This window comes from Pteropus vampyrus, unplaced genomic scaffold (assembly GCF_000151845.1).
Source record: "Pteropus vampyrus isolate Shadow unplaced genomic scaffold, Pvam_2.0 Scaffold4, whole genome shotgun sequence".
Lineage (NCBI taxonomy): Eukaryota > Metazoa > Chordata > Mammalia > Chiroptera > Pteropodidae > Pteropus > Pteropus vampyrus.
The window spans coordinates 23,945,561-23,958,797 of NW_011888785.1; the positions used below are offsets into that span (position 1 = coordinate 23,945,561).

At 34.3% G+C, this 13,237-nt stretch overlaps 1 protein-coding gene across 1 annotated transcript in view; it reads left to right on the top strand.

Annotated features, from left to right (window-relative positions):
• Positions 1–8,813: 8,813 nt before the first annotated feature.
• The window catches only part of LOC105295242 (voltage-dependent calcium channel subunit alpha-2/delta-1-like), a gene marked incomplete at its 3' end in the record, with an annotated part of 144,424 nt that continues 140,000 nt past the window's right edge, over positions 8,814–13,237 (top strand). The window contains exon 1 of the mRNA XM_011364836.1: positions 8,814–8,892. Within this exon, the coding sequence (XP_011363138.1) occupies positions 8,833–8,892 (60 nt within the window). The remainder of the gene's footprint in view (positions 8,893–13,237) is intronic.

The window sequence follows — 13,237 nt, forward strand, 5'->3', positions numbered from 1 at the left end:
TAGTCACCTTACACGTAATTATGCATTTTGTTTTGTCTGTTATTTTGTTTTAGGTGAGCTGACCTCTTTCAGTATTTCCTGTAGTGCGGGCCTCATAGTGGAGAATTCCGTCAATTTTTGCATGTCTGGAAAGGTCTTTATTTCTCCTTCATATCTAAAGGAGAGCTTAGCTGGTTACATTATTCTTGGCTGGTAGTTCTCTTCATTTAATAGTTTGAATATTTGATTCCAGTCCTTTCTGGCTTGTTAGGTTTGTGCTGAGAAGTCTAACGATAATCTAATGGGTTTTCCTTTATAGGTTACCGTCTTCTTTTCCCTGGCTGCCCTGAGAATTCTGTCTTTGTCGTTGATTTTTGATAATTTTAAAGGATGTGTCTTGGTGAAGGCCTTTTTGCGTTGAGATAATTGACTTATTGAATTCTAAGCTCCCGCTCATTCCTTAGCTTTGGGAAATTCTCGTCAACTATTTGTCTGAAAATGCTTTTTAATCCCTGCTCCTTTTCCTCCTCTTTGAGAATTCCCCTTATTTTTATGTTTCCTCTCCTGATGGTATCAGCTAGTTCTTGTATTTCTCTTTCATTATTTTTCATTCTTCGCTTTCTCTCTTCTTCCTTCTGATTTATCTCTAGATTTCTGTCTTCGATACTATTGATCCTTTCCTTCATTTGGTTGACTCTATTTCCCAAGCTTGTCATTTCATTTTTCAACTTTTGCAGTGTGTTCTTTATCTCCAGAAGGTCTATTCAGTTCTTTTTGAAGGTTTCTATCTCCTTGCTAAAGAACTTATTCTGCTCATCTTGGTATTTTTTCAATTCCTGAAATTGTTGATATAATTGTTTCGGATCTCACTGAGTTTTTTCAGAAATACCATCCTGAATTCTCTGTCATTTAAGTCTCATATTTTTATGTCTGTAAACTTATTTTCTAGAGATTTTTCTCTTTCTTTCTGAGATGTTTTGTTACCTTGGTTGTTCATGGTGTTTAATGGACTATTTCTCTGCCTGAGCATTAATGGAAGTGTGTTTTCCTTTTTTTTTCCCAGAGTGAACATTTATTATATAATGGTGCCTAGCCTGTTGCAAATAAGGTGTTTTTCTTTTGGTTTCCAGTAGGTGGCGTCTAAGCCTCTTGAATCTCTGCTTCATATAAAGTATTAATTTCTTTTTTTTCCTTGTAGATGTTTAATCATGCTCACTACCCTCAGTCTCAGTTCATGTCAGTGTTAGTGACGGTTGTGGTAGTGTTTGCTCAGATTTTCCTGGGTCTCCATGGCGTTGCATCTTGGATATGAGGTTAGGGGCCTTCTGGGTTGGGGGTTGGAGGCTGCAGCTCAGCCTCAGTTTTGCAACCGCGGCTGGTAAAAATCAACTGTTGTTTCTTTGCCGTCCTTGCTTTTCTGCTGTTCCTGTTTCTCTGCCTTATGCCCTGATGATTGGGCACTGCTGCTGGCTGCGTGGAGCTCACAGCACTCTCAGGCAGGACTGTTCAAGGAACTCACCACTCCTCCCCTTCCCCTTCTCCTACAGGGAGCTCTGGCTGCGAGAGGCAGCTTCTTTGTTTCTCCCAGTCTATCGCCCGACACCCAGGGCTCTGACCTGTGGTAGCTATTATGTGCAGATCCCACACTAAGATGTGCTGGTGTGCAGTTTGGGTGTTTTTTGTTGAATTTTAGGTGTTCATCTTATTGTTGTTTCAAGGGAAGAGATCTGAGAACATCTCTCATGCCGCCATGTTTAATCCAATCCATTCTAGAGATTTAATAATTTCTTTAAAGTATTGAATTATGTTTTAAAAATCTGCCACCTGTCGAAAAGTTGGGCTAATTATGGATGAATGAGTCTGGCAGTTCATTTTTTTTCTGATATGGATTATGGGGAAAAGAGAGAATTTAGTAAATGAGCCACTTACTCTACTTAAATAAAGATAATTATGCTTTTAAAAAAACATTAATGCAATTTTATTTTATTTTGTTTTGTTTAATTTAATTTTCTATTTCTCTAATAAACAATTTGTGTGCCTACTATATTTAAGGTACTGTAACAAAAATATCGAAGATCCAGTGATAAAGGAAAATAAAAATTATCTATCTAATCATGAAAGTGTACAGGAAAATAAGCACAAAGCACAATTAAAGTGCTTTGGAGTTTAGCGGATAGGAGATAATATTTAGTTTGAGAGGTTATATAAAGTGATATTAGAGTATTTGTGGAATTTATTCATTTACAGTGGAGATGGAGAATTAATTTCAGGGACAAGTTATAGAGGAAGAGCAGAATGTGGAAAAGGACAGTCAGCACACATGGAACTCTGTGAGGCCGGTTCAAGTAAAAGGTCTTAGAAAATAAGAAGCTAGAAGTCTGCGTTTTTAATTTTTCTAAACTTTAAATTTTCTATCTGTAAATTCTGAACACTAGTTTTTGTGATAACTAAATGAGAGTGTCCAACACTCTGGCATGGAGTTTGGCATAAAATAAGGTCTCAATGCATTTAGCTGTCAGCTGTGTATTGCAGGCAAATGCTGAGATACTATTATTTAACAGAGGATTGGAGGTGAGATGTGATGAAGAAATTGATAACATAGACCCAGATGACTGAGGAGATGGTTTGCCAATAATGAGATGGAATGTAAGGGAGTTAGTTGTATGGGGATAGTAGATATCGAGTTCAGTTTTATAGATATTTTGAAAACGAATGGTAGGAAATCAAGATGGAGTGAGCTAGCAAATGGCAGGTAGCACTGAGGCTCAAATGTGAGGATTGCATATGTAAAGTGATAGTTGAAGTTATGAGATTTGACAGTTCAAAGTCTTGAGATTTTGAAGGAGTACAGGTAAAGAGAAGAGAGGAAGAAAGGATCAAACACAGATGTTGACAATTGTATTTGATCTCAGGAGAATGAAAAGGAGTCAGAGGATAATATAGAAGAAGAGACCAGGACACAGGGTCATAGGAGCTAAAGAAATACAGGGTTTTCAAGAGGCATTGGAAAGGTAGGAGACAGAATAGCAAAGGGATAAGAAATAGTTCTGTTGCATGCATGCGTTGACTACATACTCAATCTCTGGAGCTTCTCAGTTTCCTTTACAAATATCATTTGTCCCAGTCTCCTGTCTACCATGCTCAAGTCCTATCTTTATAACATTGAAGCCTCTGTTACCACTTGACACTTGAAACTAGAGTTACATTTCTAGCAAGCAGAGTGTGTTCCTGATCTCATAGACTTGAACATCTTCATAGAAAATCCTCATAAATACCTAGTAGTCAAGTTCTATTATATCTGTATAACCAGATAGATGTACACTGGTTCAACTTTTTTGAGCTGGTCAGATAGCGTAATATATATATTCCTAAGAGAAAAAAATTTTAAACAAACTATTAAACTTTCTGAGAGCAATCCATTTTTATTTTACAGTGATTTTAGGGAATTTTTTCTTTAAAATTATATATTGTTTCAAGACATTTAAAGAGGCATATGTGTACTTGGGCCACTTTCTTCATTTAATTTTTCAGCATATTCTTTTATAAGATCGTTAGGCTAAAAATTCAAGAAATTATGACAAATTAGAAATTTGGCAATATATTATTTTTACATTTTTCCTAGAACTATTGTAATAGGATTTTTGGTACCATAATGAATACAATACTATAACATTTCAATGAATATTTTTGGTAGTCTTTATTATTCAGAAAATAGAGATCTTGAAATTGTCTGGCTCTTCAATTCACTTTTTCTCATCCTTTCCCACCTGCTGATATTTGCCCCATAATCTTCTGAGTGACCTTCTTCTCTCATCTTATCCTCTCTAGCCTAGTACCAGTGAAGACATTCACACAGTCATGCTGATTAGTACCAATGAAAACTGATGCCCTCCAGAATAGGGCCTGAAATACTCTCCAGCTATTGTTCTTTTTAAACTTCCAACTTTGTTTTCAGCTACCCAACCTTAATACCCATTGCTTGTCTCTGAACAGGTGATTCTGTTTCCCTTTATTACAAAGGAAATCAATACTAGTAAGTAGAATTGTCTCAACTTATGATCTGGTTGTTCTAGCTGTTTCCATTTAACTAAACTCTTCTATATTTTTCCCTTTGATCTCCATGGAAGAAATAACCTCTCTTTTAGCCATGGATAAAGCTTCTCCTGTGTTCGCTTATGTCTTCACCTATTCCTCTACCCCCTCATGTTTGGAACACAGGGGGCGAGCAAGAAAAGGCCTGTGGAATCTAGAGTCTTTTGAAGGTCCTTGCTCTTTCAGTAACTCGTTCTCTCCTGAATCTCTGAGTTCTCTACTTGCCTTTCTCCTTTACATAGAAACATGCCCGTATCTCTCCTATTAAAAAACTCCTTGTTCTCCATTCTTTTCTATGTTCTACACTTTTTCTCTTATTCTCACACGTAAGATAGATAAGTTTATCTCACCTCGTTTGATAATTATAATTACTTCCTCTCTCTGGAGCTGAGCCTCTTTGGCTTTTGCAATACCATTGTTCTTGGATTCCCTTCTCTCGCTCCACTACTTAGATAACTCTGTCTCATCTTTAAATGTTATTTTACAGAGTTATAGCTATTGTGTATTTCCTTTCTCCCTCTATACATTCTCATTTGGGAGTCATACATGGAGTTACTTATGTGCTTTATATACACTGTGACTACCAAGTCTTTAAATTCTAATGTGACTTCTCTGGGAGCTCCAAACCCTTATATATTCAACTGCCTGCTGGATGTCTATACATGAATCTATCAAAAACATCTCTAATTGAACCAATAAAAACAAACTCATCAATGTCCCTCAAAATTGTTTTCCCTGTGGTACTTTCTATATCAGAATGTCCTATTATTATCTAACTTAGGGACTCCATGAATTATCGGCAAGCCCTTTCTCCTAATCACTGTCCCTGTCCAATAGTACATTAAATTCTATTGCTCATACTTGAAAATTTTTGTTGAGCTGGTTTCTTCTACTTGGCCTCCCCTACTTTTCCCTCTCTCCTTTCATCACTACTGAGCTAGTTCGATTCCTATTAATTTACCTCTTATCTAGACCCTCCCTTCTCACTTTCTGTTCTCCCTCTGAGCCACCATTCACTTGGCTGTCTGAGAAGTTATTTTATCATGTTCATGTACACTTGATTGATCCTGTATCTCTCTAACTTCACATTTTCCATTATCTCTTCATTATTTTGGGAATACAATCTAAATGATTCAGAATGTTATTTAAGACCCTTGGTCTGGCCCATCTATCTGCCCAGATTTTTTCTCTACCATTCCTACCCTCGTTCCGTACCATTTGTTGTTTCAACCTTTGACTCCAGCAACTCAAACTATTTGCAGTTTTTGAATATGCCATGTCTACGTTCCCTCTGCCTTTATTGTTACTTACTTCTCTCAATTTTGTTAAATTCCACTTGTCTTTCAAATCTCACTTTGAGTAGCTACTAGTCTAGAAAGCCTCTTATATCCACCTTTCTACACTACTACCTAATGAACTTTAAGTGACTCTTGGCTGATTTCTGAAACATATTGCCCCGATGGGATTCAAGACATGCTTCCTCAGAATGTGGCAGCTTGGCATGTTGAACATTTTTACGTTGAAGTAGTTTGAGGATTGACATGTGCAAGAAAGACTTTCTGACCTTCCCTCATGTGAGATTAACTCCTCTTTCCCAGAGGAAAGGGGAATCCTTACCTTCAAAGACAAGGGACAGAGAAAGGAATCTGAATGAACAGGCTTTGTTACTTTTCCCCTCGTTTACTACACACAGCTTGTACTCCTTGACTTGCCATATCTTTCCATAACTTTACATTCTTTATCAAACTTAGCATAAGAATACACAGATTTAACCATTTTTGGGGGTATTTATTTCCTTATTAAGGCTCTCATGTCATGTAAAACTTATATTAAATAAATGTATACGTTTTTGCTTGTTAATCTGTCTTTTGTTATAGGATCTCAGTCAAGAACTTAAAGGGTAGAAGAAAAAGATATTTTCCCTCCCTTACACCTGTACCACCATATTTTTGTTCTCTGCCTCTTTCCTGCCAGACCCAGTTTTAAACCCAACCAGATTGTAAGACATATTATCTTTCACTTCCGCATCTCCAGCTTTCAGTATCTTCTCCAGCAAGTACTAAATCTTATTGAATGAGTTAACAAAGAGCAAACAACAAATTCTTCCTCACAGAGTGATGTTAATTTCTTATTACATGAAAAGGCTAAATCGTTTATAATTTTCTCCAAAATATTATAGTACATTCTGGAGACATTTAATGAAATAGTGCTTAGTGATTATATATGTGCTTTACAATTTATCTAGAAAGAGAAAGGCTAATAAAGAATTTGCACACGTGAAAATTTTCCCTTGTATAATTTTTCACTTTCATGATGAATGGGATCTTTGGCTTATTTCCTAGCCATTCTAACCTTCTCGTTCCAGGTTTGAAAGGCAGAGTGCTTATGTATTTTAGGAAAACCAGGTAACACCACATATCTAGGAAAAATAATTCTTGCTCTTATAAGGTGTTCCTGATAGCTTGTCAGTGGGGCAGAGAAGGCTGGATGGGCCCTGAATTGCTTTTCAGCCAAAACAGGTTCACCTCAGTGAACACTGGCCGTGACCGTATACTCAGTTGTCAAGTTACAGTGCACATTTTAGATTAGTTTAGCATAAATCAGAATTCAGGCATGAGTTAAGTTCATGTTTTTACATTCTTTGTCTCTCAGTTTTTCAGCTAAAAGGATATATAACACTTCTTACTATTTGTCAGCGTTGGGAATTATATTTGAGAAGAGATGATTCATTTTTCTTGGGTTTTAGAACTTGTTCAGTACCTGCTCGGAGAAATGAGATAGTCTGATCTGAATTAGCAAATGATGTCAGCGGTCTTTATTCCTACCCATTTCCTACTGTAATTTATTGTTTTTAATGTAAAAGTGGGGAACAATTATTTTTATCTAGTAGCAGTAATAAGAATATTAGTTAGCATTTATAATATCTTAAAAATATATGCACCAGTTCATAAGCAGCACAAAGTCTAATATTAGAATAATGTGGTATGCATTATTCATTTTAATGATTCAGTAATTTTTTCTCTACTTTATACCCTTCTCCCATTTATTTTTTGTATTTTTTATATTTTTTTTTATCACATTCATACAGCACAGTTCAATAAATATTCTTCCTTATTTTCATTTATGTGAAAGTATCCTTAGCTTTTATGTATTTCATTTACTAACTAATTTGTTTCACATGTAAATCTAGCCTCTGTGTTTTCCTCTAAGGCATTTCATCTTATTTTCTTTATTTTATAACTGACTTTTAATTTTCCTTTTTCCTTTTTAGTTTATCAGCTCATTTTTTATTTAATATGTTCTCCTGTGCCTCATTTAAATCCTTTTTCCATGTTATACTTTTTTTTCCACAATTTAATTTTTTATTTTATTATTTAAATCTATCGGAAAAAAGTTGGTGACCTCATAGTACTATTGAAACTCTTAGCTAAGGAAAAGAAGACAAATATAGTTAAATATCCACTATCCCAGCACTTTGGAACTACGGAGTTTATTTTCCTTTATAAAAGCAGCACTTTTCTACACCACTTTTGGAGGTGGTCTGTTAAAGGAGGGAAAAAATTTTAGTACTAATAAAATCTAAAGAAGTAGGATAAATAAGCAACAGATAGATGTAAACATCATATTATGTAGAGAAAATTTCAAGTTCAAATACAAATCATCTGTCCTGCTTACCAGTGCTTTCTTATATTTGATTTGGCAGAAAATGAATATACACTTTTTACAACATGAGGATGAATAAATGAAATATATGGAGATTACAAATTAAATTATATTGATTTAAATGGAGAAAATTGTGTGGTATTTGGTAATGTCTCTAATGCCAGGAAAAAGTAAGATAGACCATTGATTGAGGTTTTTTAAAAATGTCCCAACATCCATAACTTGTATTTTAAGATCTCCATTGCATTAATCTGAAGTATGTACCTGAAAAGGATTTGAACGTAAATCCTTCAATCATAATTTTAGTGTTCAAAACTATTCCTTTAAAACTTAGACTTTTATCCAGTAATTCTAAATCTGAATCTAGCTAAGGAAATGAAATACTTTAAGCACTAAGATATTTGTTGCACTGTAATTTGTAGTGGGTAAAAGCTGATGATATCCTAAATATCTTGTTTAAAAAGGATGGTCAAGTATATTATGGGATGTAGAGATAATGGAATATAAAGTGGCCATTAAAATAAAATGTTTATAAGATACTTGTAATGGCATGAGGATATTTATCATATGACCTCAGGAAAAAAAAGATACATAAATTTTACATAATATGCTTTCAACCATAGTAATAACTTTAAAAGACTAAATGGGAATGCATCAAATGTTAAGAGTGATTATCCCTGAGTAATGAGATTATGATATTTTCTTGCATTTAAAAAAATGTTTTACACTTAGCACACCCTTAATATTATATTCAGAAGACTTGTAAGCTAAAGAATATTTAGATTAGAATATTCTATTTACTTATTTTAAATGGGGATTTTGAAAAAATTAAATGTTTATTCTCATATAAGACAAGACATCCATGTCATTTTTCTCTTTTTAATTTGGGGGTATTTCAATATTCTAAGAAGTTTTACACTAAAGGTGGGATGAGAAGATAGATTTAATGAGATATAGGAGGGAGAATAAAGATTTAAAGGCAATTTAAATGAATTATCTGCAGCACGGATATAAAATGTCTGTGGCCTTAATTTGCCAGAGATATAATAGAATATTCTCTTCTCTAATTTCTGCAGTATCAAGTCATGGGTGGATAAGATGCAAGAAGACCTCGTCACACTGGCGAAAACAGCAAGTGGAGTCAATCAGCTTGTTGATGTGAGTAGAACCCAAAGAAACTTAGTATTTTTTTCTTTAATTAGAATGCAATTTTATCTCCTAGGAATCTGTATATCTATATTATAAATAGGATATGATTTCTCATGTGGATCTGGTAGTGAAGTTCTGAAAAAGACCCTTGGTACTGCTGGTTATTGCAAAAAAAGAAACACCATCCCTAGCAATTAATGAAGCTTTCTTACCTCACTTTACAGTTTCTATAGAGCCCTCCCTTAGATGAGTTTGTGTGATACCTAGACTCCCCTGGAATTCAAATTGGGGTGTCACGTTTCCATTCTTCGGACTATTTCATAATCTCACACATAGCGATGACTAAGTACTGTGATGGATTCTTCTGAGTGTCCTCAGTGAGAACACTTCTTCATCCTTGAGGGTAGATTTTATTTTTAAAAAGAGTTGAAATGTGTTTACAGCCGTGTCTAGAGACTAGAGTGAGTCATTGAGATGGGTAATAAAAATTTTGGTGGAACAAAAGGAGTCACTGTAAAATATGTTTTTTTCTGATGGTTTATGAAATGACTATGAAAGCCACTCAAATGATTTTTGAAAATGATAGCAATATGTAAATATTTATATAGTTTCTTAAATAGATTATTTTACTTGGGTAAGAACGTTTGCATTACAGGTTCTGAAAGATTTATTAAAAATTAAATGTCATTTCTTTAGAGTCTCACTTCTTCCATTTCAATGTAAGTAATGTAACAATTTGGAAGTACTATCATCTTGGTTCTTAGTGATGCAGTGAGGCCTTTTACTTTTCCAAAAACGTGATAGGTCAATGAGGTGAAATGGTATAAAAGTGGTTTCATGCATGATATATGAATATTTGTATGTGAATATTCCTCTCTGGGAGAAACTGGGATGTATGCTTACCTTATACATTAATAGAAATTCATAAGGAAACTTTATTAAGTAAATTCTTTAAAAAATTATTTCAGAAACTGTTTATAAAACAATTATAGATCTCGATCTAAGAGTATGTCGAACAAAGTTAAATATCTGTGTGATAAGGAATACATTTGAAAATGAAAGGTGTTCCTTGTGAATAGCAATGATAAATTTAATTCTGGTCGACACATAATATGTCCCAGGCATTGTGCAGGCTACAGGGACACAGTTCCTCTCCTCAGAGAACTGATACTCTGCCAATCAAAAATCTCCATTATATGGGTACACAGATGCTTGAACGATCTTATAAGCTGGTGCGTGGGATCTACAATGATTTATTGTGAGAAAATATATAAGAATATGAAAGTGTGTAAGATAATAAGTGAGTCTCTATGAAAATGATGGAGTTTGTAGAATGAGAAAAAAGAAATGAGAATGGACAGATTTTGGTTAGAAGTTATATGACTCTCCTTATTGACAGACTGAGATTTAAAATAAACTACTCTTGGGAGCTCTCCTTCACTCCTCCAGTGTTTCTTCAGCCTCAAAAACCACTTTCTTGGCTGACCTCATTTTTGCTTTTGGTGTAAAGAGCGAACCCTCTATTGCCGATTCTGCTTTTTTCCTGAATCGTTAAGCATAAAAGGTGGCACCCGATTTCCATTATGCTTTATGAAGAATAGATGACTAAGAGTGTAAATATTGTCAAATGAATAAATAGCCTTGTCTGAATTAGGGTAACGGAATGGACAGGATGAAAGAAAATTCCCACAAGTTTTTATTTGTTTGTTTGTTTATGAGATAATTAGAGTGACAGAAAGAGATGTAATTAAAAGAATAAGATATTATGTGACAAAGGAGGGAGAGAGAGAGAACATAATTCATTATTGGAAAAATAATTTAACTATTAGGATACGTGAAAAGTGTCATTTTATGTAGATAAATGATCCATATACCACTCTCTCCTTTTGCTAGAGAGAAGGTTCATGATGGGAGCCAAAGTGGTACGTTTCATTTTGGCCTGAGCACTTAAAGCGGAGACTGATTGATGGATGCCAGAGTTGAGAGTAAACTTTGAGCTGAGCGTGGGGGTGTTGGATACACGGCGAGGACCAAAAGATTTTTTTTAGTGTATGTGTGCCAAAGCGAGCACCCAAAAGTTGAATAAATGGAGGAACATATCAGGTTCCTGGATTGAAATGCAGTTTTGTGGAAATGATGATTCTTCTGAAATTATTTAATAATGGTTTTCACTGGTTTTGCAGGATGGAACTGACATTTTACTTGAACACTCAGAAGCAGCTCTAATGAGGCAACACAGCTAAAATAAGACATCTTTGCAAGTTAAAGAAAATTGCTTTATGGCATCATAAAATATTAGCTCAGGGATGGTTGATACATATTTTTGGATAAATTCAGTACTTTAACTTTACAGTGAGAGATTTTGCCCAGGTTACCTACCTAACTTCTGTTAAAAGATCAAGTGTTAATAGACTTAAGTAGTACTATTACCCCGATACATTTGGGTAAAAAGATATCTTAATGAAATATTCCATTACCTAATGATTTATTGGAAGATAATATGTCCATTAAGTGCATATGCTCAGCCACAAAGTAGATTAAATAATTGAGGGAAGAAAGAAAACAAAATTAGGGCAAAGAGATAATGTGTTATAATTTTTCTTAGTGAATTTAATATATTAGAACTTCTTAAGTACAACTAATTTCCACTATGGGAACTTCATTTTTTTTCATTAGTTCAGGCACTGTACTAAGCCCTGTATGTGCATTACCATATTAATTCTCAGGACAATCTTATGAAGTGAACATCATCATTTTTAATATGCATTAAGCAATTGCAAGGTTATCATTTTTTTTTTCCTAGGGTACACAAATACTAAAATGGATGTAACTCCATAATTAAAAAAAATCATGTTATGCTTTAGAATATATGTTAATATTTTACCTTGTTATATTGCAACTTAACGTATCTGGTTAACCTTTTATATAAAAGATATAAATTAGAAGAAGCCAAGACTCTGCTACCAGTTATCCACTCATGAATATTTCTATTTGAATGCCTTTAAAAAAATGAAAGTGTAGAAAGAAATTGTAAAATGTAAATTTACATGCAGAATTTAAAACCTTCCATTAATGTTGGCATGCACAGAAAGGTTTCGTGTGTATGTCTATTGCAAGTATTGCTAAGAAAAGTATAGAAAATTGTTTTTGTGGATTTTGCCTTCATGGTCTTCCACCTAAAGAAAATACACATATTTTCTCCCAATTAATAGCTTTGCGGTCTGGCCAAGACGTTTCATCTCATGGAGTTGTTGAGATTGATAATATAATCTATATAAAATATTTACCGACCTGTAATCAGAACTCAACAAAGGTCATTCTTTTGTGTGCTAGTTGGGGTACAGACTGAGCCAATGTAACAAAAGGGTAAATACTGTGTATTGTTCTCTCATGTCACAGCCTAGAGGTGACCAGTGTAGGGTCAGCACGTTGACTCCTTTGTCTTTAGCATGTGACTTCCATTCTTGGGCCCGGATGGATTCTTGCAGTTACTATTCTTTCCCAGCCATTCTGGACTGGGAAAGAGACTAGAGGAGCAGATGCCCAGTTGCTTTTAGGGTTAGACATTTTGCTCACATTCCAGTGGTTGTAACTTATTCACATGGCCATATCCAACTAGAAAAGAATTAGAAATATGGATTCATGACCTGAGCAGCCATATGCCAACTGTATCACAATGGAAGGAGGAGAACAGACAGTGGAGGACAACTAACAGTTTTCCACTGATACGTATTTTTTTAATACTATCCTTACAAGAGCTATATTTAAAAATGTGTTAAAGATATATTAACACAGATGGAAGCTGTATTTATATATTTTAAAGCATAATATATCAAGATAAAAGAGAAGGATGATTTCTGGGTTTTGAATCACACATGCATTTCAAACAATCTGAATTATAGAATTACACAACACGCTGAAAAATGGAGAGGCTAATTATCATGTATTAATGAACAGATAACATTTTAAAAAATAAAGTGTTCTTAATATTCTTGAAAACAGTATTTTTAAGTTTATGAAACTGGCTAGCAACCATTTTTTTTCATTTAATTTGTTGATAAATATGTCTTACTAAAGATGCACCTAAATTTTGACCAATATCCAAATTATCGGATATTCTAAAGTAATGGGTTCTGTAGTATTGAGAATTTGCGTCATAAAGTTTTCTAAAAATAAATTGATGAATAGAAACTACTGTTTATCTTTTCTGTAAAATGGGTTTCTGAGTCTACAAAAAGTTATATTACAAGAAAACAAAATTCTGCAAATATGTCAGAAAATTTAGTTGCTTCACTTGATTGACCCTGCCCTGGTGACAGCAAATCACACCAATGCAAGCACAGTAGAGTCATGG